General features: G+C 38.5%; 1 protein-coding gene across 6 annotated transcripts in view; it reads left to right on the forward strand.

The window, feature by feature from the left end:
* Window positions 1-26,652, forward strand: part of PPARGC1A (PPARG coactivator 1 alpha) — a 291,472-nt gene that overhangs the window by 260,406 nt on the left and 4,414 nt on the right. For 4 of the 6 annotated variants that reach the window (XM_074349718.1, XM_074349731.1, XM_010963049.3 and 1 more), the window contains exons 8-12: window positions 5,177-6,092; window positions 6,658-6,762; window positions 6,905-7,025; window positions 21,067-21,188; window positions 21,520-21,671. In XM_074349718.1, the coding sequence (XP_074205819.1) occupies window positions 5,177-6,092; window positions 6,658-6,762; window positions 6,905-7,025; window positions 21,067-21,188; window positions 21,520-21,671 (1,416 nt within the window). The remainder of the gene's footprint in view (window positions 1-5,176; window positions 6,093-6,657; window positions 6,763-6,904; window positions 7,026-21,066; window positions 21,189-21,519; window positions 21,672-26,652) is intronic. The other 2 variants (XM_074349733.1, XM_074349734.1) reach the window with 2 other exon arrangements.

Below are 26,652 nucleotides of genomic sequence, written 5' to 3' on the forward strand. Positions count from 1 at the left end.
TCTGGAAATGGTACTATCCAATTTCTTTTAAGCCAAAGATAGTAAAGTGATACGCTTACCCACATCAGCCTCAGGGGTTTGGTGGGAGACACCTGCAAAGACCGACTCCTCCCTCTCCCACCCGGACCCCCTCTCCTGCCCCAGGTCTGTGGCAAAGTGCCTGAGGGCCAGTTTATATTATCTTCCGCTTCCATGAGCAAGAGTTGGGGAATTAGACATGTGTCATAGGAATGTTCTGAAGCTTTTCTGTAAGGCCAGTGTGTTCCCCAGTAATCCGGGGTGATGTAGGACATACTTAAAAGGGAGTAAAGACAGGGTCTCCATCTGTCAGACTGGACATGCCAGCTTGGGTACCAGAATGGGGTGGGAGGCCCTTCTGTACCAGGTGTGAACACCTTGGTTGCTAGCTCTTGTGGAGATCCAGGGAGTCTGGGGGAAGTTAGGGGTGAAGAGAGGGCCCTGGAGGAGCTTTTATCAAGAAAATATTTTAACAACTGATGTAGCAGTAACAGTTCCTATGGACTATCAGCCCTTCCTGTGTTCTCTTGACATCCACTCCAAGTTCTTGAGGACTAAAATATGTGCGTGGAACTCAAGTCACAGTCTCCCAAGTCTGCCCAGTCCCTCCTTTTTTGGTGGGTTTTTAAAGCAAATCAGAAGCACATCTTCTCATTATTTTTCCTTAAGAAATATTGGAATTGGCATGCGAACCAAGAAGAATCCCACTGTCAAACTCCAAAGCGAGTCACAGATTTAGCGGTCGATTCTGTCAAATGTAAACAGGAAAATTGTGTAAACTACTGAAAAGAAAAAAGCCTTGCTGAAATCACTGGGTGAAGAGCGGAACACAAAACACTGAGCAGAGGACTCCCCATTTATCAGAGTCATTCAATTAAGCAAAGAAACCCAACAAGAGAACTCCTCAAAGGAAATCGTTTTATAGCACGTAATGAAAAACAAAAGAAAACAAAACTTGTCTCTGACTTTTTTTTTTTTTTTTTTGGAAAAAAAAAGGGGCTGTTGAAAAAGATAACTGTGGAGTGTGTCCCACTTCCCCCAGATTTGCTGTGCAGAAGTGCGTAAGTGTAAGTGATGTAGAGGTACTTGTTTATTATAGAGCACATTTCAATGCAGTAATCATAAATATTGCTAAGGTTGTGCTCTGTTGAAATATGACCTACATACTCTTGATTGTTTGTGTTACGTGATTTGTCTGACACCCATTACATTCTGGGTAATAGCAGCCATTTGTTGCTCTGCACAGCAGGCTCTTTTGACAAAAGAAAATAGGCAGCAATAAAAAAGCTATAGTCTGAATTACATTCTGCACAGTGCTGCACTGCTGAGAGTTTGTGCAAGTGTGTTAACAATGTTCTGAACTGCCTCTTGTCAGCCTTCAGCCTGTAATGGCCATCTGTCCTCACATAAATCTGTCAAAACCTGCTAAGTTCAAGAGAGAGCATGGAATATACCTGGTACTGTCAACACCAAAATGTACACATTCCCCAGAAAATCAACACACAGGAAAGAATCCGGAGGTTATGGGAGGCATTAGCACTGTTGATTTAGGCTTGTGGGATGAAATTGAGAGTCTGGCGATTAGTAGGAAGATGAGCCAGGGTAGTGGCGCTGAGGCGTTGAGTACTGGCTGCCCTCTGCCCACCGGGGAAGAGATTCTGGGTCGGGGAGATGGGGTGAGAGAAATCCACTTAGTTCAGTTGTGCAGTCAGGGGTTCCCTGTTGCAGCCTCAGCAACTGAAAGTTGGACATTGTGTTGAAAGGAAAAAAAAAAAAAGTGCTTCTTGTACTTCATTTTGCTCTGAGTCTCAACTCAATCTGGAAATAGATTTTCAATTAGGCGCTGGTGGTAGGAAGTTTTGGGATACTTGAGATTTCTCAGTCTTGCTCTAGGGTATTCTTGGATAAAAGGAGTTTCTGTAAACAGTAAAAAAGTTCAGGGAAAGATCTGAATCAGTTTTCCCTACCCACCTACTCTCGGACCCTAGAATAAGTTCCCTCTACTAAGCGAGTGTTGTTGGTTGTTTTCACCAGCCTTGCCGACAGAAAGGTGCAGCCCTGATGGTTTCACTCACCGGGTGTACTTGGTTATCTCAGAGTGTTCCTGTAAATTTTAAGCAGATAGGCAAGAAAGTGTACCTACTGCAAATTTTAAACAATTATCTCTTTATTGAAAAGAATGAGGGAGTCCTGAGAGCTGAGTCCCTGAAATGCCAGCGTACGGTGGAATATTCAGCACATAGTAGTTGCTCAGCAAATGTCTGTTTAATTGCCACAGGCCATCTAATAAGTGAAAGAAGTGAAAGACTTTGTTTTTCACTCCAAGAAACTACAATCAGAGTGGGTGTCGGCGCTTCCAAGAGCAGCTTGAGAACTAGTTATTTAAGCGATAATGAGCTTAGGTTCTAAGGACAAGGGTTTCGAATGTTCAAGACTAAAAAGAATTTCTATATTTAAAATCCCTAGATAGCTGAGCTATTTTTAGAACTAGTCTCTCTTTAATAGTGGCCTAATTTGGTGTTTCTGAAGTTTAGAGTTTCTTTTTATAAGTCTAGAATGTCAGTCAAAATACATATACCTGAGATCAAGGCAGGGGACCTCATAACACGACAGCACAGTGGCTCTCCGTATGTGGTCTGTGAACTTTGTCATTAAAAATATTTGACCACCTTCCCAAGTGACCCCTGGGCCACCGAAATGGGAGACTCACAAGTAAAGGAGGATCCAGAAAAATCAAAAGGAGTGAAAAATTTTGCAAAAAGCGTGGCCCAAGCAACATTCCACTAAGAGTTTCTAATCTGTTTGGAGAGACAAGATATAATTCACATTCAAAAAGAGATAAGCAGGAAAACGTAGCAATATCTGATGAGCATCAGGTGAGTGATCCTGGCAGTAAATTATTGGAAAAGTAAAAATTGCCCTAATTCAGAGTATCAGGAAAAGAGTCACAGAGTTGCATTTGAGGAGGTTGAATGTCATTTTCCCCAACTCAGAGGCTATGTCATTTGGAGTATTTGACTTATTTACTCATTAAAGAGAGGTTATTCATCATTGTTTCTACGAGCATCTTAGCTTCCTGTGAGAAATGTTTGAGAGCTTGTCATTTGCTTGCTGAGAATTAGTATCTTTGAATTTGGTGTAGTGGTCATTGAAGGTAGCGTGTGGTAGAAATCAGTGTGAATGCACGGGGCAGTGCAAAAAGTGAAGGAAACAAGGAGAGAGAAATAAGGGAAAGAAAGAGAAAGAGCCAGAGTTGAGGGGAGGAGGGAGAGGAGGAGGAGGAGGGACAGACGGAGGGGAAGGGGAGGGGGGAGGGGAGATTGGCCATGTAGGGATTTCTTAGGTTGAGTGGAAGTTACACTTGTCTGTGAACGATGGAGCACAGGATGAGTGGGCTTTGTTGATAGCGATGACTCATCCAGTAATGTCTCTCCTCCCAGCCACCCCCCTGCCCCTGTTATCTTCGAGCCAAGAGTGGAGGGTAGGCAAACAGTAGGCTGATAATAAAGGGAAGCTTTCCTGAGACTCGGATGTGGCACTAAGGGAGAGCAGTGTCCTCTTCTCTTTGTGTTTGCATGTCCCTGTCATTCTAAACTTTCCTGCGATAGATTTCTAAAAGTCAAAAAAAGCTTTGCATTTTTGGACATTTTCTTCCCTTATTTAGGGAGAATTAACTGTGCATAATAAACTTTGCCAAATGCGGGTGCAAAATCTTTCAAGTTAAGGAAAATATTCATTTCTTCTATTTCTTTATTGTAAAGTGGGGGAGAGAGGCAGTGTCTTTGTGTTCATACCAAAATTTCTTGTGGCTTTCTGTGACCTACTTGGTTCTTGATAAATATATATACTTTTTTTTTTCGCCCAGCAAGGTAAGATTTCTCTGCCTCGCCTTGAAATATGCAGTTGCCTTAAGTCTAACCCCAGGCTTGTTAGCAGACTTGAAGTTCTTTTTTTTTGCTGAATAGCATTCACCCATTCTCCTAAATAAAAAGTGTATTGTAAACTAAAATGTTCCCTTGTAAGCATAAAGTTATTTGAACTCCAGCCTGCCCTTCTTCAAAGTTCCCTGACTCTGGAGTCATTCCACAATTCTTCTTCCTCGGCACAAAGGGATGAGAAGGACTCACTCGGGGATGAAACTGAACAGAGGCAACCAGCCTTCACAGGCTTCCCCATCGTGACTTCTGATGGAATTGTCTGCCCTTCTGTAGAAAGGCAACAACTGCCAGGTTTTGCTTGGTTTTGTTTTTTCCCTTCTTCCTTTAGTTTTTCATTTCTTTAATTAGTTATTTGCGAAAAGCTTGGATTCCTTTTAATCCCGATGTGCTGCTCCAAATAAAATGGTCCGCTGGCACTGCAGTATTTAGTGTTACTGTTCTCTTAGGTTTCTGTTGCAGAATCATATTTTAGACAGAATGTATTAGTTATGCTTACAAGAATGTATTATACCTACATTAGCCACGGTTTACTAAGTTAATGAACTGTGGAGACAAAGAATCATTGCCGTCAGGTTGGAGAGTTGTCTGGTGCCCTGCGCTCGCCTGCTGGATTTTACCAAACTTACTTTGAAGTTGCCCGTGTCATTCCCACCCTGCTGGCATTTGCAGTCATCCCTTCCTTTTTTTTTTTTTTTTTTAAAGTCGCCTCATTCTTTGGCTGCGTGGGTAGATATCCTTGATGGTACAAAAAGTCCTGACCCACATGCATCCTCCCCAGCGTTCTTTGCAGACAAATGCTACCAAAGCTATTCTATGATTCCCCTGAGTCCTGCCGCGTTAATTTTCCATAACACAAACTGTAAAATGCCCTTGAAAATCTGAGCTTTGGTGCTGTGGAGGCCAGTGGTGACACATCCGTGTTCTCTGGGAAGCCGGGTCTATTAGCATTGGCGCTTGAAATACAAAATATCGCGGCTTCCAGTGCTGCCTTGCATTGTGGATCCATCTTTTCTTGGTGCCAGAGGCTCTGGGGGACAGAGTCACTTTTTCAGGTATTGTCGTGAATTTAGTTTCCTTCTCTTTTCCCTGAGTTTTAATCATTGTCTGAAACCTTGGAAAAATTAGGAAAACAGATTCTGGAGCTTAACAGCATTATCCCTGTCTCTTTTCTCTTTTTCTCTCCCTTTTTTTTTTTTTTTTTTTTCCTGTTCTTACCTCAGGTCTAACTCCACCCACAACTCCTCCTCATAAAGCCAACCAAGATAACCCTTTTAGGGCTTCTCCAAAGCTGAAGCCCTCTTGCAAGACTGTGGTACCTCCGCCATCAAAGAAGCCCCGGTACAGTGAGTCTTCTGGTACCCAAGGCAATAACCCCACCAAGAAAGGGCCGGAGCAGTCGGAGTTGTACGCACAGCTCAGCAAGACCTCAGTGCTCACCAGTGGACACGAGGAAAGGAAGGCCAGGCGGCCCAGTCTGCGGCTGTTTGGTGACCATGACTATTGTCAGTCAATTAATTCCAAAACGGAAATACTTATTAATATATCACAGGAGCTCCAAGACTCTAGACAACTAGAATACAAAGATGCTTCCTCCGACTGGCAGGGGCAGATGTGCCCTTCCACAGATTCAGACCAGTGCTACCTGAGAGAGACTTCGGAGGCGAGCAGGCAGGTCTCTCCCGGCAGCACCAGAAAACAGCTCCAAGACCAGGAAATCCGAGCTGAGCTGAACAAGCATTTCGGCCATCCCAGTCGAGCTGTTTTTGACGACGAAGCAGACAAGACCAGTGAACTGAGGGACAGTGATTTCAGTAATGAACAATTCTCCAAACTACCTATGTTTATAAATTCAGGACTAGCCATGGATGGCCTGTTTGATGACAGCGAAGATGAAAGTGATAAACTGAACTCCCCATGGGATGGCGCGCAACCCTATTCGTTGTTCGATGTGTCGCCTTCTTGCTCTTCTTTTAACTCTCCGTGTAGAGATTCCGTGTCACCACCCAAATCCTTATTTTCTCAAAGACCCCAAAGGATGCGCTCTCCTTCAAGGTCCTTTTCTCGACGCAGGTCGTGTTCCCGATCACCATATTCCAGGTCAAGATCAAGGTCCCCAGGCAGTAGATCCTCTTCAAGGTAAACCTTGTCAAAACCCACCCAAAGCCTAAGGAGTCCCCAGGAAGTCAAAAAAAAAAAAAAAAAAAAAAAGCTTTCAAAATCCACAGGCAGCCCAGCCCCTGACCACCACATTCTTGGTGCAGCTGGATCTAACAAGATTGTTGTTACACATTCACTCCTCCCTATCTTCTCCTAAATCTGTCATCCTTGAGCACAGTGCCTTGAGCCAGTCAGATCAGAGAGAGCAATTTGTAAGAAACTTGCTCATCTAACTTTTTCCATTACCTGGAGAGCTGCCCCGGGCCAGGGTAGTTGAGGTCCATGCAAGATAAAGCTGGCAGTGTACCAGACTGGCGTTCGGCGTTCACGTCAACGAGAGACGCTGGAAGAGAACACATCACTCCCAGACCTCTAAGCTGACTAGGTGATCGCTAAGTGTCACTGGGAAATCTCCCTAGTAGCTGGGAAGCCAAAGCCGGCTTCTTTAACAAGAAGTTCCAGGGGATTTTCCGTCGTGCCCTTAAACTGGGGTTAACCGGCAGTGGCAAATGCCTTTTTTTGTCCCCCCCCCCCCCCCCCCCAGATCTGGCTACTACTATGAGGCAGGACACTGCAGACACCCAACGCACCGAAATTCTCCGCTGTGCGCAAGATCACGTTCAAGATCACCCTGCAGCCGGCGGCCCAGGTAATGGTGCCTCCTGCTCCGCCCCTCCCCTCCTCATGGATGACCAGATGTTTTCTAAAACCCCACCCCCTCCCCAGTTTGTGATAAGTTTTGCTCGTGCAAATGGAGGTGGTTGACTTAATGATGAAGTTATGTTTCTCAGGTATGACAGCTACGAGGAGTATCAGCACGAGAGGCTGAAGAGGGAAGAATACCGCAAAGAGTATGAGAAACGGGAGTCTGAAAGGGCCAAACAAAGGGAGAGGCAGAGGCAGAAGGCAATTGTAAGCAGCTTGGAGCTAACTTTCATTTTACGGGAGGGTTTCTTTCTTTCTTTCTTTCTTTCTTTCTTTCTTTCTTTCTTTCTTTCTTTCTTTCTTTCTTTCTTTCTTTCTTTCTTTTTTCTTCTTTCTTTTCTTTTTCTTTTTCCTTCTGTCTTTTTTGGGGGGTAGATTAGAAACTAAAATAAAGACTCTATTAGAATATGCCATATTTGGCCTTTTGACTTTAAAGCATCAGTGAGTCCTCAATCCCTCTTAATACAGATTATTGGAAAACAAAATGTTAGGTCAGTGTATTTCTCATTCATACTACCTATTTCTTATTCATCTTGAAGCTCATTACTGTTTTTTGACTTTTGTTTCTAAAAATGGTGGGAGGGGAGATTTATTCAGTCAGATAACTGGTCCCATGGGGCCAGAGGATGAGTTTTTCTTAATATTCTCTGCTGATTTTTTTCTGTGAGTAGATATCTCTGTTTGGTTTCAGTTTTTGTCTTTCTGGCAGGCATAAAGATTGGATTGTCCATGAGGAGACTGGATTCAAGTTAGATTTAAAGGAGGCGGTAGAGAAAGATTTGCTAAGAATGTCATCATTTCTTCCTTGTGCTGGTTCAACCCAGCACCCACATTTCTTATGAATCACTTTTAAGTAACCTATTATGGATTTCAGCACCACTTACTGCAGGGTATTGCATTAACTTGACATTTCAAGAGGACTGACCCTTTGGGGTAAGGCTCCAGGTTAGGTGAATCTAGTTTATTCTCTGTTGGTCAGACCTTAGAAGATAAAAATGAGACCCTCCAAATGTTAGCCCAGTACTTGTCCAAGGCAAAGATTCCTAATTAATTAGGGAACTCTTTCCAACTGTGCCCCCAGAGAGCCTTAAGGACTTTCCCAATATGGTGCTCCAGGGAGCCATGACCAATCCATCAGAAATGGCACTGTTTTTGTACATTGCAGCTGCTGTCTGTCTGTGCTAGCTGCTCAGAGTCATTTGAGTGAAGATCAGCCTTTCATGCATCTTGCCTATAAGCTAACCAGGGCTTAGGGAAATTATTTTTAACTGTAAAGTTTAGATTTCCATGGTACCTTTAAGACAAACCATTACCATCAACAAAATCTTGAAAAACCTACATAGAAGAGCTGACTAATGGAGTCAAAATCAAGCATTGGCAACAGTTATCAGCTGGAGGAAAAAGGTTAACTGAGAGGCTTGGTAACTCAGGCACTCAAGGAGAAGAAAGGGAGGAGTAATTTAATACTTAGGCTAAAGGTCTAGGTTTTGCTGCTGTTTAACTTTGAATCTATGTAAGACCGAACCAAAGGCCTTGTGCAAATTATAACACTTTTCCTCATTTTTCTCAACTTTCAAATGAGCTGTGATATTAAGGTCTGCCAGAGTATCATTAGTTAACACTTAAAAAGACTAATGAAAATTGAAAATTCAATTTTTCTAATGTTGCTGTTTTTAATTAATAGCCTATTCAGTAATTACAATAACTCACGTTGATAGAACGCCACATAGTTTACAAAGCCTTGTGATGTGGCGCATTGCTATTAATCTTTACAAAAGAGAATCGTGTTGAGTAAGCATATAGAAGACAGTTATTTTAGTGTTTTCAAATTCATGTTTGATAAAAAAATCTTCATGTGTCTTCTCAAAAGAGTGACACTAAAGAGAGAAATTGATTTATCACATATCTGCTCATTTGAACAAAATATAACACAGCTATGACCAAAGCTGTGTAGATAAATGTAGAGAAATGACATATCCTTATTCCATTCCTTCCAAAGATGATTTGGTGCTAGATACTTACTAGAGTGAAGAAAGGAGGGGTCTTTTTGCTAGTTAGGCTTTTTCCAAATAGATCAAATAGTGAGATTGGTCTACATTCTACAGTTGATGCCTGAGCCAAAGGCACTCTTGAGGTCACTTGCTCTGGTTTAGAAGCAGATACACTTTGCCCTTCCTTTATGTCACAAATGTTGACCAGTTCCTTAGTTAATTCTTTGACAAGGACAGTCTTTATCCTTTGAAAGATAGCTTAGTGCAAATGTCAACTTGCTTTATTTTAAATTATTATAAATTAACTAGATATTTGTGAGAGTTTTGGCTTTGAGATTTTTATTTTTTTTTTTTTAAAGCAGATTGAAAAAAGAAAACTAGGCATAGAGATTGTTTACTTTACTCATAGGTAGTAAGAGCATAATATAAAGATTTGGGACTTCCTGTTAAACCAACTTCCACTTGGATAATTGTATACTATTTCTGCTTAACAGAAATGAAAACGCATGACTTTAAGTGCAAACATTTGCTAGGTGCTTGGGATAGAAAATTAGGTAAGACCTAGTCCCCACATCCAGGGAACTTCAAGTCTACTGGCTAATAAAGATACACAAAGAAACAATAGGATGTGTTAATTGCTATTGTAATGGATCCATCTAAGGTATTGAGGTGGCATATGAGTGGGAACCCATCCCCGGGAATGAGGGAGGGCATCCCTGCAGAGGGTGAGATCGATTTGAAACCTAAAGGGAGGGAAGGACAAAGGTTTTCTACACCTGTGCGATCCAGTACGGTAGCCATTAGCTGCAAGGCTAGTTCAGCCAGTCCAAAATTTAGATGCACTCTAAGAGGATTAGATTTTGAAGACAGTACCAAAAAAGAATGTAAAATACTTCATTAATATTTTATATCAATGACAAGTTAAAACAATAATATTTTGGCTATATTGAGTCAAGTAAAATATATTATTAAAATTAAATTTGTTTCTTTTTACTTTTTAAAATGTGCCTCAGAAAATTTAAAAGTTGTATATGGTGTTTTATATTTTCATTGGGAATTAGTCTTCTAGGCAGAGACTTTAGCTCATACTAAATCTCTGGAAAAGATCAAGGTGTGTTGGGAAACTGCTAGTCATTTAATTAGAACACTGGGCTACAGCAGTGGCAGAAAATAAATCTGGAGGGTTCCAGATCCTTGAAGGGTCTTGTAAGTCATAATATTTTGAAGACTATCTGAAAGGCATAGTGGAACTGTTTAATGAGATTCCCCATGGGAAGTTTTTCTGATTGATCTCCCTCAAAATGATCTGCTTTTTTGTGCCATAATGTGTTTGTGAAGTATATTTTTATGGACTTGGGCAAGGAGAGTCAGGCAATGATTTTTGACTTATTTGGCTAGATTGGCTTGAAAAGTCATTCGTGGAACAGCTAGAAGAACTTAGGACAGTTTGCCCAAGTCGCCGGGAAGGTGATTTCCATACAGTTTGCTGAGACATCCTTAAAGTCATGAATCGGTAGCAAATTACATATGGAATATTGTGAGTGTGGGGCTGGATGATTCATTAATTCGAATCAATCCCATAATTAGAAGACCAGCAAAAGGAAATGAAAGTCTCCAAAAGGAAATGAAAAAAAAATGTTAAAATCATGTAATGATATTTTACAAAATTTGTCATCTTTGCCACCTTGCTCTTATTATTGTATTATTATTTATTATAATTTTTTTAATTCCATAAGAAGGAGATGGTTTAGGCCATCTATAAACTTTTTATTGTTTATGCCTCTAAAAGTCTTTATTCAGACCAACTTCAGTGCGTCACATCAGAGTTAAGAAGAGAATACTCATTAGTAATTACTAACACAGACTCATGTGTTGTGGTTGAATCTTGCCATTGTTTAAGTTGCTGCTTTCCTCCAATTTCCATCCCTACACTCTCAAAAACCAGTTCACTCTCTGCTTATCTTAGTCTTGTAGGCCTGAAATAATTCAGGTTATATTGGAACTCTGCAAGCCAGAGTTTAGTGCTTAATGTCTAAACTGTCAGTGTTCTAATTTCTCGTGGAGTTCTAAGTCCAACTTCATTTGCAATCTCTACAGTTTCCAGCCAGAAAACATGATAATGGCATGTTAATTTTAAGGGCAAATCTAGACATTATGAAATGGCTCAGTGCTTAAAACCGAAACCAGATGTGCTTGGGCGATGACTGCGCCATTTCTTTTCTCTTCTCCGTGGGTCAGTCTGCAGCCCAGGAGCCAGAAACAGTGCATCGTCACTGATAATGATCAGCTTCTTCCAAATGAAAAAAATAAATGTGTAATTTCTCAGTTATTCTTTTCAGAGAAAATAAAATTTTCTATTCAAGCCTTTTTCAAGAGCTCTTCCGTATGGGTGAATATGTTATATTAGGAGTCTAAACTCACTTCTTAGAAATTTTTCAGTTTTAGGAAAAGTGGTTACACATACACTCAGCCTATAGTTTTCATGTTTTCTGACATCACTGTGTTTACTTGCATCTTAGCTTTTATTTGTGTATTAGCTCTTAAGTAGACTAGCCTGGATTTATGCACATTTATCCAACTTTAGACAGTAAAGAGTATTCTCGATAGAACTTGGATGGAGGTAATGTTGGTAAACTGGATGCTGTAGTTTTGTTTCTCCCCTGAGAGTGCTCCCCTAGTAGCAGGCACTTATTGAACACCTCCTTCATCAGATGAGTGTCCTTAATATTAAAGACAAGAGAAAAAAGAAAAAGCTTTTGTTTTGGCATTTTGACAGTGTTTTGGCCTTTGTTTCTCTGTCCATCCACACCTTTTCATGGCCATTCACTCCTTTCACTTTACATTTTAGATAGAGAACCTAGCTGTACCACCCATTCTAGAAGTAGCCTGGCTTTGATCCATTCATCTCATCTATACTATATGTCATATACTTGGAATTTTTGAGGAAGTTAGGTTGCAATTAATCTGGAAATGAACATAAATCTTTCATTGCAGTTTCCTTAGCATAGGAAGAGAAATTTTTACATTATCCTGACTTGGGAAATGTATACTAAAAGTTCTGAGAACCAAAATCCAAATTATCTCAGGCTGTTCCTTGTTGTTACCTAGCACTGCAGAGCGTTTTAGTGAGGTAACCCACGAAAAAGCATCCAGCACAGTCCTTGGCGTATATTAGAATTCAGTAAATGTTCATTTCCCTACTAGTTTCCTTTTCTTCTTAGTCAAACCCCTTTTACCAGGCATAGCTTATTTCTTGATGAGAAACAACCATTGTATGTTTTCCCCAGCTAACTGGAAGGCTCTGTACTCTTTTGATAAAGATTTTGATAATGCAAATTCAGTTAATTCAGTCAGGGTTTTTTTTTTTTTTCTTTTTTCCTTTCTTAATCCCCTGTGTTTTGATATAATGAGGAGTTACCATACCTGTTAATGCAACATAAATCTTCAATTTTATTATCCACCCCATCAGCAAACTAGCTTTTGTGAAAATTAAAGCCAAAAGATACTTGATAAATGTTCCATCCTCCTCGATAGTGAAAACTGGTCTGAAAATCATTTTTCAAGGAGCCTTTCCAAAGGTTTAGAGTTCCTCCAAGCCTTTAAGAAGTTGGAAATGTTATTAAGCATTTTGATTTCTTTTCCTTTCATCTCCTGTTTAGAAATTAATGTCTTGAAAAATTGGCTGCAAATGTTAAGGTTTTTTAAAGATATGGAATCTATTAATCTGCCTAATAAAACTGCAACATGTTAAAAATAATCGGTTCTTTGCTAGACATTTTGGCCAGTCTTGGAAAGATTTTTGTCTTTGCTTTTTAGACCTTAGATGCCTGTTAGCTTCATTTTTAGCTCTAGGAAAACCAGGCACTATAATTATTTTCTTAAATGAGAATTTCTACATGTATTCAATCTCTGATCTTTGTAAGGTAGCAAGACGTGGTCCCAGTCCTATGTTGCATAAAAGGAGATGATAGTCAGATAGGTAATTTAAGTGATTATGGACCAGCTCTTTGGATTTCTGTCTTTCCTGTCTAGGTTGTATCTTCTTTTTACTGCAGAATGTATCAGTATTGGATATAAAAGGTCCTCTGGTTTATCTTCTTTGTGGGATTATTGTTGCATACCATTTTGTATAAAGAAGCAATTCAGAGACTATCCCAATATGTCTGCATATGGGCATGCATATGGTCGATTTCGCTTTAACTCTGAATTTCCTTGAATACGAACATAGGCTGTGTGTGTTCCCATAACAGTAGTTGAACGATTTCTTTGTGATGGTTCAGTTTCTTTCTCTCCCTTCTGCATTTCCTCCTCCTTTGCCTTCATACAGTAGTAACCTTCTGAAAAATGCTCATTAAAAAAAGAAAATGCATAACAGTCATGCAAGCAGGCGCCAGGAAGTTTAGATAACAGTCCCATCACATTTGGCTGTTTGGCTAGAGCACACTGCGTAAATAGAATGGAATGCGGTGTTATGATTCCCTTGCTCAAGTGTACAGCAGTACTCCAGGATAAGCCTCACTCTCCATTTATATTTATTGACCTCCAGGATGTGCTGGGTGCTCTGAAACAGCACAATTACTACCTTAAATTGAGATATACAATCTACATGGAAGTGAATCAGGCAGCCTCCTCTGCTTACTGTACTTCATCTGGTCAGTTATTTAGGCTCAGTGGCCATTTTCAGAAGTATTGTGTTTTACCAAGTCTTTCAGCAGAGTAAGAAAAGTGAGAGTCCTGCAAACAAGTAGTAACCCCACACTTCTTACAAAACCAAACCTGCAAAACCAAATCATAGATACTTTTTCGTACAGTCAGCTGAGCTACTGGGGCAAGATTTTTCCTGTGAAAAAGGACCAAACCTGATTTTCATTCTCCATTGTCTTAGAGAGTCTCAGAGAGTAAGGGCCACACTTAGGCATCTTTGATGTGATGAAAGGTGTGACATTAAGTATTTGATTGGCAATTGATTGATACTTTGACAAATATTCAATAAGAAGACTCCTGTGTTTCAGGGACCCTTAAAATATAATAGCCAATAGGACTTATATGGTCTCTGCTTTCATGAAGTTTTCATTGTAGGGGGAGATAGACATTAAGTAATGAATATGGAGAGATAAGATGAAACCCCAGAAGAACAACTGAGTGAAGTGCAGATAGGCAATCTACCTGAGAAAGAGTTCAGAGTAATTGTAAAGATGATCCAAGAACTCAGGAGAACAGATGCACAGAGTAAGAAGTTAGAAGTTTTTAATGAAGAGTTAGAATATGTAAAGAACAACCAAACAGAGTTGAAGAATACAATAACTGAAATGAAAAATACACTAGAAGGACAGTAGAATAAATGAGGTAGAAGAATGGATCAGTGAGCTGGAAGACAGAGTAGTGGAAATCACTGTTGCAGAACAGAATAAAGAAAAAAGAATGAAAAGAAATGAAGACAGTTTAAGAGACTTCTGAGACAACACCAAGTGCACTAACAATCACATTATAGGTGTCACAGAAGGAGAAGAGAGAGAGAAAGGGCCTGAGGAAATATTTGAAGAGATAATAGCTGAAAACTTTCCTAACCTGGGAAAGGAAACAGTCTCCCAAGTCCAGTGAGTACAGAGAGTCCTATACAGGATTAACCCAAAGAGGAATGCACCAAGACACATAGTAATCAAACTGACAAAAATTAAAGATAAAGAGACAATATTAAAAGCAACATGAGAAAAGCAACAAGTAACATACAAGGGAACCCCCATAAGGATATCAGCTGTTTTTTCAGCAGAAACTCTGCAGTCCAGAAGGGAGTGGCATGATATATTTAAAGTGATAGAAGGGAAAAACCTACAATCAAGAATTCTCTACCCTACAAGGCTGTCATTCAGATTTGATGGAGAAATCAAGAGCTTTCAGACAAGCAAAAGCTTAAAGAATTCAGCACCACCAAACTAGCTTTATAACAAATGCCAGAGGAACTTGTCTAGGTAGAAAAGGCTACAACCAGAAACAAGACTCTTATGAAATGGAAAAGCTCATCAGTAAAGGCAAACATACAGCAAAGGTAGGGGATCATCCATACACAAACTAATCAGGAGGTTAAAAAACAAAAGTAGTAAAATCATCTGTATCCACAATAAGCAGTTAAGGGATACATAATACAATTAGATGTAAAATATAATATCAAAACCAATAATTGTGAGGGGAGAAGAGTACAAATGTAGGGTACTTAAAATGCATTTGAAATTAAGAGATCATCAACTTAAAGCAATCACATATATATATATATATATATAGGTTGCTATACCAAAACCTCATGGGAACCACAAATCAAAAATCTATAATAGATATGCACACAGAAAAGAAAAAGGAATCCAAACATAGCACTAAAGCTAGTCATCAAATCACAAAAGAAGAGACCAAAATAAGGATGGGGAGCAAAAGATCTACAGAAATCCAAAACAGTTAACAAAATGGCAATAAGAACATACCTATAGACAATTACCTTAAATTTAAATGTACTAAATGCTCCAACCAAAAGACATAGACTGGCTAAATGGATACAAAAACAAGACCCATATATATGCTGTCTACAAGAGACCCACTTCATATCTAGAGACACATACAGATTGAAAATGAGAGGATGGAAAAAAGCATTCCATCTGAAAGCAGCAGTATAGACATTATTTTCAAGTACACATGGATTATTATCCAGGATAGATCATGTGCTGGACCATAAAGCAAGCCCTGATAAATTTAAGAAAATTGAAATCATATCAAGCTTTTCTGATCACAGCACTATGAGATTAGAAATCAATAAGAAAAAAAACTGCAAAAAGCACAAACATGAGGCTAAATAATATGCTATTAAACAACCAATGGATGACTGAAGAAGTCAAAGAGGAAATAAAAAAATACTTAGAGACAAATGAAAATAAGAACAGGATGATCCAAAATCTATGGGATGCAGAAAAGCAGTTCTAAGAGGGAAGTTTATAGCGATACAAGCTTACCTGATGAAACAAGAAAAAACCTCAAATAAACAACCTCACCTTACACCTAAAGCAACTAGAGAAAGAAGAACAAATGAAACCCAAAGTTAGTAGAAGGAAATAAATCATACAGATCAGAGCAGAAGCAAATAAAAGAGACCAAAACAAACAAAAAAGTCAAAAAATAATAGAAAAAAATCAATGAAACTAAAAGCTGATTTTTTTGAAAAGATGAGCAAATTGATAAACCTTTAGCCTGACTCACCAAGAAAAAAAGGGAGAGGCCCCAAATCAAGAAAATCAGAAATGAAAAAAGTAGAAGTTACAACCAACACTACAGAAATGCAGAGGACCGTAGGAGACTACCATGAACGACTGTATGCCAATAAAACGCGCAACCGAGAGGAGAGAGACAAATTCTTAGAAAGGCACAATCTCCCAAGACTGAACCAGGAAGAAACAGAAAGTATGACCAGACTAGTTACCAGTACTGAAACTGAGTCAGTAATTAAAAAACATCCAACAAACAAAAGCCCAGGATCAGATAGCTTCACAGGCAAATCCTACCAAACATATAGAGAAGAGTTAATACTTAACCTTCTGAAACTGTTCCAAAACAGTGCAGAGGAAGAAACACTTCTGACTCATTTTATGAGGCCACCATCACCCCAATACCAAAACCAAGGACACCACAAAAAAAGAACAGACCAGGATCACTGATGGACACAGATGCAAAGTCCTCAGCAAGATACTAGCAAATCAACTCCATCAGTGCATTAAAGGGATCATACACCACGATCAAGTGGGATTTATTTTGCCAGGGATGCAAGGATTTTTCAATATCCATGAATCAGTCAGGGTGACACACCACATTAACAAACTGAGGAATAAAAACTATATGATCATCTCAATAGATGCAGAGAATGCTTTTGATAAAACTCAACATCTATTTATGATAAAAAACTCTCAAGAATGTGAGCATAGAGGGAACATACCTCACCATAATAAAGGCCATATATGACAAATCCACAGCTAACATCATACTCAATAGGAAAAAGCTGAAAGTATTTCCTTTGAGATCAGGAACAAGATAAGGAATCTTGCCACTTTTATTCAACATAGTTTTGGGAGTTCTAGCCACAGAAATCAGAGAAGAAAACGGAATAAAAGGAATCCAAATTGGAAAATAAATGGTAAAACTGTCACTGTTTGCAGATGACATGATACTATACATAGAAAATTCTAAAGACACTACCAGAAAACTGGTAGAGCTCATCAGTGAACTCAGTAAAGTGGCAGGCCACGAAATTAATACACAGAAATCTGTTGCATTTCTATACATTAACAATGAAATATCAGAAAGAGAAGTTAAGTAAACAACCCCATTTACCATCACATCAAAAAGAATAAAATACCTAGGAATAAACCTACCTAAAGAGACAACAGACCTGTATTCTGAAAACGATGACACTGATGAAAGAAATTAGAGATGACACAAACAGATAGAAAGATATACTGTGTTCTTGGATTGGAAGAATCAATGTTATTAAAAGGGTCATACTACCTAAGGCATCCTACAGATTCAGTGCAATTTCTATCAAATTACCAAAGGCATTTTTCACAGAACTAGAACAAAAAATGTTAAAAATTTGTATGGAAACACAGAACACCCCAAATAACCAAAACAATCTTGAGAAAGAAGAAGGGAGCTGGAGGAATCATGCTCCCTGACTTTAGACTATACTACAAAGCTACAGTAATCAAAACAGTATGATACTGGCACAAACACAGAAATACAGATCAATGGAACAGGATAGAAAGCCCAGAAGTAAATCTACACATTTGTGGTCAATTAATCTATGACAAAGGGGGAAAGAATATACAATAGAGGAAAAAGAGTCTCTTTAATAAGTGGGGCTGGGAAAACTGGATAGCTACATGTAAAAGATAGAACATTCTCTAATGTCATATACAAAAATAAACTCAAATGGATTAAAGACCTAAATGTAAGATCACAAATTATTCGAGAAATGCAAATCAAAACCACAATGAGTTATCACATTACACCAGTCAGAATGGCCATTGTTAAAAAAATTCACAAACAATAAACGCTGGAGAGAGTGTGGAGAAAAGAGAACCCTCATACACTGTTAGTGGGAATGTAAATTGATGCAGTCACTATGGAGAACAGTATGGAGTTTCCTTAAAAACTAAAAATAGTTACCATATGATCCAGCAATCCCACTCTTGGGCATATATCTTGAGAAAACTATAATTCAAAAAAGACACATGCACCCCAATGTTCATGGCAGCACTGTTTACAATAGCCAAGACATGGAAGTAGCCTAGATGTCCATCAATAGATGAATGGATAAAGAAGATGTGTTATATATATATATACAATAGAATGTTACTCAGCCATACAAAAAGAATGAAATAATGCCATTGCAGCAACATGGATGGACATAGAGATTATCATAGTAAGTGAATTAAGTCAGATAGAGAAAGACAAATATATGATATTGCTTATACGTGGAATCTAAAAATATGACACAAATGAAATTATTTAAAAATAGAAACAGACTCACAGACATAGAAAACAAATTTATGGTTACCAAAGGGTAAAGGCGGGGAGGGATAAGTTAGGAGTTTGGGATTAACAAATACACACTACTATATATAAAATAGCTAACCAACAAGGACCTACTGTATAGCACAGGGAACTATATTCAATATCTTGTAATAACCTATAATGGAAAAGAATCTGAAAAAAAAGAAATATATACGTGTGTGTGTGTATATATATAGATATATATATACACATATAGGTGAATCACTTTGCCATGTACCTGAAACTGACACGACATTGTAAATCAACTATACTTCAATAAAAAAGAATATTGAAAAACAATGAATAATTACTTCATTACAATTGGGCACAGAACTACGAAAGAGAAGTTGAGTGTTCTGTAAGAGCACCTTATAATAGGAATCCTGCCCTTATCTCAAGTCTCAGAAAGGAAGTGACTGTTGTGTCCAGTGTGATTCTAGACAGCCTGTCTATGTCAGTGGAGGGAAGGAGAGGTAGTGTGGGAAGGATGTTCCAAGTAGCAGAGGAACAGCTTGTGCCAAAACCTTAGGAAAGGAAGGATCGCAGTGTATACTAGGGACTGATAGAAAATCAATGTGGCTGGAAATAGAGGAAAGGAAAGAACAGGATGTGGGAGCTGAAGCTGAGATGACAACAGGTCCAGACCCTGAAGGGCCCGGTAGGTCCCATTAATGATTTAGGTCTTTCCTTAGATGTTATGAGAAACTACTGAAATAGTTTTGCTAGTAATTGGCATGATCGGATTCCTGTTTCCATAGCAAAGACTATTCTGACTCAAGTGAAAGAATAGATTGGAAGAGGGTGAACCCAGACACAGGATCAAATTACAAGGCCGTTACACTCATCCACAAAGAGATGCTGGCAGCTTGATTGAGGGGAGATGTAGTAAAGGAGACAGATTAGAGAGATTTAGGAAGTAAAAAGCAACAGGACTTAATGAGTGATAACAGGGTATACGGAGGGGACTAAGAAGGAAGAAGCAAAGAAGGCACTGAAGTCTTTGTCTTTAGTAACTCGCTGGATGGTGTCCGTTTCACTGATACAGTGCAGAAAGCCCCATTGGAGAAAGGGTGCAACTAGAGAGTTTGGTTTGGGTAATGTTGGTTTAGTTTGAAGTACCTAGGGGACATCCAACCCAAGAGGTCAAATAGGCCATTGACTACTTGAATCTGAAGCTCAGGGGAATGTCCCTGATGAAAATAGAAAGATGAGCGTTGCATATGGTAAAAGAAGACGAGGATAGTCCACGTAGGAGAGGATCTCTCTGTGTGTTATAGAGCCTATGAATTCTTCAGTTACATTTCAGAAACACTGAGTGTCCAATCTTTGCCAGGTCCTTTGCTAAAAACTGAGCTCATAAGGAAAAGGAAATACGTTCAATAAATAACATAGGATATCTCTTTGCCTAACCTACTTTTTATATCATCCAAGACACAGTCAGAGAAAACTCTTAGGCAAACTAAACTAAATGCATACCTAGTCCTGTGTTTCCTAGTCTCTGTTTCCATCTAATTTAAATCTCTCTAACCTTAAGTTCATTTTATTCCTGTTTGTCCTTGAAAGACATACAGACTAGTTGGTAAGCACATTTGTTATATTAACTTCTTATGTTCTTGAAAAACCTTTTCTCAGTTTTGAGAGACGTCATCACCTTTGGCCTTGTCTTTTTGGAACAAGGGATGTAGGATTACTTCTTAGACTAAGAATGTGTTCTTATTCTTTAAAGAATGAATCCATCCTCAGGCTATAAAATATTCCTCCCATATTTTGTAGGTTATAAATTATTGTTGACTTTCAGATTGTGATGATTTTGACTCCACTTGTGAAAATTAGGCCCCACCCATTAGTCTGTTCCTAAAAGATTCCTTGGCAAAGTGAAATTTATAGCCTCTTTTATAGTTCATATTCTTCAGAGACCCATGGCTTAAAATGGCCTACGTTTTAAGACAGTCTTTTTAAAGACGTTGTCTTTTGATCACCTGTATCAGAATCCCTGGGGTGTGCCTGTTAAAAATAAAGAGCATTGAACCCTATCTTCCAAATGTTTTAAATACAGCTGGAATAAACCCCAATAATTTGCATTTTTAGTAAGCACCCTGAATAATCTGTATTTATACTAGAGTTTAAGAATCAATGTTTTGAGGGGTGTCAAAATTTGTACATCAAACTATCATGCTGTACACCTTAAAATTATACAGCAATGTATGTCAACTATTTGTCAATGGAACTGAAAAAATTTGTACATCTTATTATTAAAATTATGAGTTAATGAGAAAGTAAACAGTTTTGGAAGCCAGGTCAGTTTGTTACCAATTTTGAAGAATAATCAAGTCACAAGTGTTAAAAAATATTTAATAGGTATGGTTCAGCTACTTAGTGATAAAAAGATGGTGTTACACATATTTCTTCTATAATACATTAAATTTCATGTGACAAGGGAACAGGGATGGATAGGAAAAATAGAGGAGAGTGCATGTGAGAAAGAGAGAAATAGAACGTAAAACTTGACTCAAGTGCAGTCTTTCGTTCAGTTTGCGTGTGCGTTTTGCTTTAATCGGCATGCTCTGGGGGGTTCTTGTTATGCATGCGTTGTACCTTTGTGAACGTTTCTAGTATTCAACTTCTTTCCTGTCTCCAGAACTAGCAAGTCTCCCCTCACTTCCCCCCCCTAGGAAGAACGCCGTGTGATTTATGTTGGTAAAATCAGACCTGACACAACACGGACAGAACTGAGGGACCGTTTTGAAGTTTTTGGTGAAATTGAGGAGTGCACAGTAAATCTCCGGGATGATGGGTGAGAATCTTCAAGATTATTTCTTGTTTAGAAGCTGACATATGTAAAAAATTATGGCCATAAGATTACTAGGATGGGAATGCTTTGACAGATGACATGTTGAGTTCAGAACCTTATTTATTTTCTTTCATCCCTATTTATTAATCTTTCTAGTTGAGATTTCCTGTCCCAGAAATAAGTATTTAACTGCTTGACAGGACAATCACACTGATAAATGGATGCAGTGGTTCAGACGCTGGCACTGGTGAAGTCTTCAAAGTAGAAGGGGTTACAGTCGTTTATGCTAATACTGCCTCGCCAGCTCTGAACTCCTCTTCTTTGTCCATTGCAGAGACAGCTATGGTTTCATTACCTACCGTTATACCTGTGATGCTTTTGCTGCTGTTGAAAATGGATACACTTTGCGCAGGTCGAATGAAACTGACTTCGAGCTGTACTTTTGTGGACGCAAGCAATTTTTCAAGTCTAACTATGCAGACCTAGGTATGGATTTCACTGTACATGGGATGAGGAATCCATAATGCAGAGCTCAAATGGAAGCATGTGTAAACCGGAGGCACGCTGGGTTGGATGATCACTTAATTTTACTAGCAAGAATATTTGAACACAGATTTTATCCTGTTTTTTAACCCACAAGACAGCTTCAGAAGCAGGATGCTTAAGTTTTGGCAACAAAGAGCAGAAGCACATTCTTTCTACTGTCTGCCCAATGATGAACTTCTGCACTATTTGTGTGTGTGTGTGCTTGTGTGTGTGTGTGGTGTGTTATGTTTTGTGTGTGCATATGCTGTGTGTATGTGTGGTGTGTCTGCCTATGTTTATGGTGTGTATATGTGTATACATCTCTGTGTTTGTTTGTAATTTGCTGTTGCTTTCTGTGCCTGCCCTGAATCCTTTTGCACAAACTACAGCATTGGCATCACTGCTTTGCAGAAGAGAATATGCAAAAATCCTTTTTTCCTTCTTATCTCACAAACTCTTAGAAATATTAACATTTTCTACAAATTACACTCTGAGAGGAAAAAATAAAATTTCATATGCTAAATCACATTATACTTTCTTTAAAACAAAAGAAGGAAAGAAAAAAAACCTGTTATTTTTTGAGTGCTTCCATATGCTAGGCACTGTGCCAAAGCTTTGCCAGCATTTTTCTCATTTAATTACCAGAACTATCCTCAGAAGTGGATATTATTATTATTATCCCATTTTACAGATAAGGAAACTAAAGCATAGATAAGTATTCATTTTTTCCTGTCATCAAATTTGTATAGACTCAAGAGGTAAAATTTAGAAAATATAAAAAGATATCCAGAAAAATAGTAAAGTTACCTGTCAGCCTATCACCTAGAGATAACCTCAATTACCTCATGTGTGATTTACAGTCCAGTATTTTGTCTCAGAATGTCTAATTTCTTATAGTTGGGGTCATATTATATATATATATATACACATACACACACACATACACACATACATGAATACTTTAAAACTTTACTTTTCTCAATTATTATTCTATAAGTTCATTTTCCACTGTGATTCACAGGATTAAAGATAATTTACCAATATATTTTAATGGCTGTATGGTATTCTGTTAGTACCACTATGTTTAATCATTCCATTGCAGCTAAACATGTTTTCAACTTTTGATGTTATAAATAAGGCCACAGTGGACATCTTGATTTCCTTTTCAATTTCAGTTTTGTTCCTCTGTGTGTTATTCCCTATGTAATGTGTGTGTTGTAAACCTTTAAATCTCTTAATGAAAGGAAGGAAAATGCCAAATGTCTTGTGCATATAACAGAATTATTTTAGATCAATTTATAATAATAATCATGAAATTAACAGAAGAATCTGTTCCTAAGTACTATTATGTGTCTATCTACACTTGCTATGGCTTAGTTTAAAGAAAATAAAATGAATACCAAATACAGGGACTTTTTTATTTTTCTTCCTTCCACCGAAGTGACGTCTTTTCCTAGAGTAACTGATGCAAGTGTGGTGCATTGTTCAGGGGGAATATGCTGTGATTCACTTCACAAGCTGAATAGACAGTGTGGAGCAGGGGGGAGGCAGCTGACTGTTGGAGAGACAGAGGCCTCGGGATGAAGATATAAAAGGTGGCAAGTCATTTGTTCAAATGTTGGCTGATAAAAACAGTCAAGACAGATTGAAGTCTTAAGTTGATTTGACTTATTTTCTTCAGTGATGAAGGCCAGGGTGTTTCCTAGTCTCTCAAAACATCTAGAGTTTAAAATGAGCTACCTAGAGGGGCCTGTAGATCACAGTTCATCACCGGGAGAGGGAGGACTGGATGGGCTTTCCAAATTGAACTGGAGCCTTCCTGAAACATTTCTAAGAAGAATGCTTCCTTCCTCATTATCTCTCTGCCTAACCAGTGGCAGTGGAAACTCTACCATTGCCAGGCGAGCTCTGTATTTTCTGAAAAGTGTGTTTGATGTGCATTGTATTATCATGGTTTTTTTCCAGTTCCCTCCAGCCTTACAGTTGCAGGAAGGGTAGTCGATCTGAGCATAGGCATGGTGTACTGGAAAGTGCCTTGGCTTTGGAATCTTGCAGGCCTGGTTTTGAAACCTGAGTTAGCTTCTGACCTTGAGCAATTAAGCTCCCTCTGCTTCTGGTTCTTCATTTGTGAAATACCTTCTTATGTTGTTGTGAAGATTAAATGCATGTTTGCGAAGCCCTTACACAGGGTCTGACATAAAATAGGTTCTTAATACATAGTTGCTATAATAATAATAATTTTTTTAAAAGATGGTAATGAGAAGAAGTTAGGCTAATTTTAAATGGAAGAATCAATACCAGGGGACCAGCTTGGGAACTGGACAGCATCATATGTGTCTTGTCTTTATTCCCTGAAGAGGTCAACTTTAGTGCTTCGGGCTATGAACATTGAATAAGGTGCACATGAGCATATACTGGACTCTTCGAGGGACTGGGAGCTTACATGTATGTCTAAAGTGAAAATGATGTGATACCAATTAATTTTACCAAAAGTAAAGAGACCTATTGTCTTAGATAGATTTTACCCATTTTTTTTCTTTTTATCTGCTTTCCCATATTGAGCTCATGCATCCCATTTCTCTGCTTGTACAGCCACTTAGCAGTTACTACAATACTATTAATATAAAATGCAGTGATTCCAGTTACTGTTTATGAGCCAGATTTATAAAAGGGACTCAGAATTCAAAGAGATGACCAGGCTTACCATGATGAAGCCAGTATTTAAATCTGGCTTCTATGAATCTGTAATCTGTGTGTCTTTTATTCACTGTCTTATAAACAGATGGATCTTTCCATTTGAAAGAGCTTGACAAAAAATCTTAAAAAGGAAAGAGTAAAAGTAAATTAGGACTATAGGGGTCAGAAAAGAAGGATATGTCAGTACTCTGAATATGATCATTTTGATCACGAACTAGTTATGGTGTGTAACTTAAACATATAAGAAAAATTAAATAACATATTGGTCACAAATTCTTTATTAACTCCAAGATAAGTATTACGTTATCATCATGTTGAATATATACATAACTTTACGTAAACCCTTGCCATTCATTGGTAAATCAACCCCAGATCCCAACAGAAATATTTTCAATCCCAGTTTTTATAATATGCTGGCATTCAAGGTAAATACATTCATTCAACAAATATTAATTTGAGTACCTACTTTGTGCCAACGGTTTTCTAGGTGCTAGGAAGACAGTTATGATGTGATTTGTTTCTCTTAATGCATTATTCTTATTTATAATAATTTTTAAACAATTCTTAGAGTGCCTTTCAGATTATTCCTGTAACATTTTTATTATATCTTAGTTGTTTTGCAATATCGTTCCTTTAGTGGAGAGAAAGGAGTGGAGGGGGTTATTGCCTCAGGAGTTGCACATAAACACATTCTGTCTTCAAGCAACAAAAAAGATGTTGTGGGTGCCTTCTGACATAGTATGCCCATGAGAGCTGGCAAATTTGTAAGCATCAACCAAACTACTTCATGGTGAACAAACTCTGGAGAACCACTGTATCAAAAGGTTTTTCGTATTTGCTAATGAGAATACAAAAACACTAAAATTCTGGCTTTCATGTAGAATAATCCAAAATTAAGACATTTTAAATATTCTCAAATTTTCCTCCAAGCAAAGATACACATATATGTTCTCGAAAGTTCTGTACTGACTTTATGTGACTCAGACTCCTGTCAGTGGAAGACTCTGCTGTCTTCATCTACAGTGCAAGTGGGATTCTGATTTCAGGCTAATCCCTAGCAAGGAGCAGGAGTTTGTTTTTTTTTGTTGTTTTTTTTTTTTTTTGTCTCTACACACAAAAAAATTTGATTTGAACAACAGCTGTTCATGAAGCTTTAGTTATATAAGGAAACTATGCATTAGGCTATGAAGAGAAAGGGATAAGTCAGTGTAATTTAAGATTGACCATTTAAAATTTTAATGAGGAAAGATTGGCCATTTTTGTCCTATTTTATTTAATGTCTGAGGCAGACTGTAATTGTCTTACCTAAAAAAAGGAAGGCAGGAAAGACAAGGGATGGTGAAAATAAAAAAAAAAAAAAAAAGTGAAGAAATTTCCTTGTCTTTAAATCTAAGATGTCTTTAAATCCAAAGTAGATTGAAGCTGAGGGGGAGAAATCGGCCTGGTTCTGGAGAGCTTGAGGGGTTTGCAGCCTTTCCAGCAGAACTACTTGTGAGGTCAATGACTAGTCTCCATGTTATCTAGTATTAGACTTTTCTGTCACTTTGAGCATTTCTATTTTGTAACTTAATCTGGGTAAAACATAGAAATATTCGTATTTTAGTAGGAGTTAATGTTTCTTGGAAAGGTTTTGTCTTCCCTTCAAGTACGTGCTTTCAAAAGAATGAATGTGTCTGCAAGAGGCTTTCTATTCTATTTCTAAGATGCTCTTTCTCAAGCCAAAAGCCCGGCAGAAATATTTGACTTTTTTCAAAGATGTCAATGGAGAAAAATCAGAAATATTCAACAGAATTTTACTTTACCTCCAACATGGCTGCAATACACCAACTTTGTTAAAGGCTGTTTGATGGAGCATGTGGAGCTTTGCACAAAAGCTTACGTGGACTAGTTTCATCACACTTGCATATTTTTCCTCTCCTATTAATGAGTAAAGAGGCTGAATTTGCCCTCTCTCGACATAAAGCATTTTCCTAAACCTTGTAACTGGGGGAGAACTTGTGCCACTGTTGCTGGGGTCTGTCGTGGTACTGGAGTCCATGACAGGACCAGCTGTCCCTCCTGCTTCAGAGGAGAGCAGCAGTGTGATGAGTGGCTAAGGCTCTGAGGATTCTCTCTCTTCTACTCAGCTGGCCTTTGTGCTCAATGAAATCCGTCCCATTGGATAGGAAAATCAGCCCTAGCTTCTACTTTTGCCTCTCCAACTAAGCTTCTGAGGGGCCTCGGGTAGGTCATTGAACAGGCCAGG

The sequence above is a fragment of the Camelus bactrianus genome, chromosome 2 (assembly GCF_048773025.1).
Source record: "Camelus bactrianus isolate YW-2024 breed Bactrian camel chromosome 2, ASM4877302v1, whole genome shotgun sequence".
In the NCBI taxonomy this organism is placed as follows: domain Eukaryota; kingdom Metazoa; phylum Chordata; class Mammalia; order Artiodactyla; family Camelidae; genus Camelus; species Camelus bactrianus.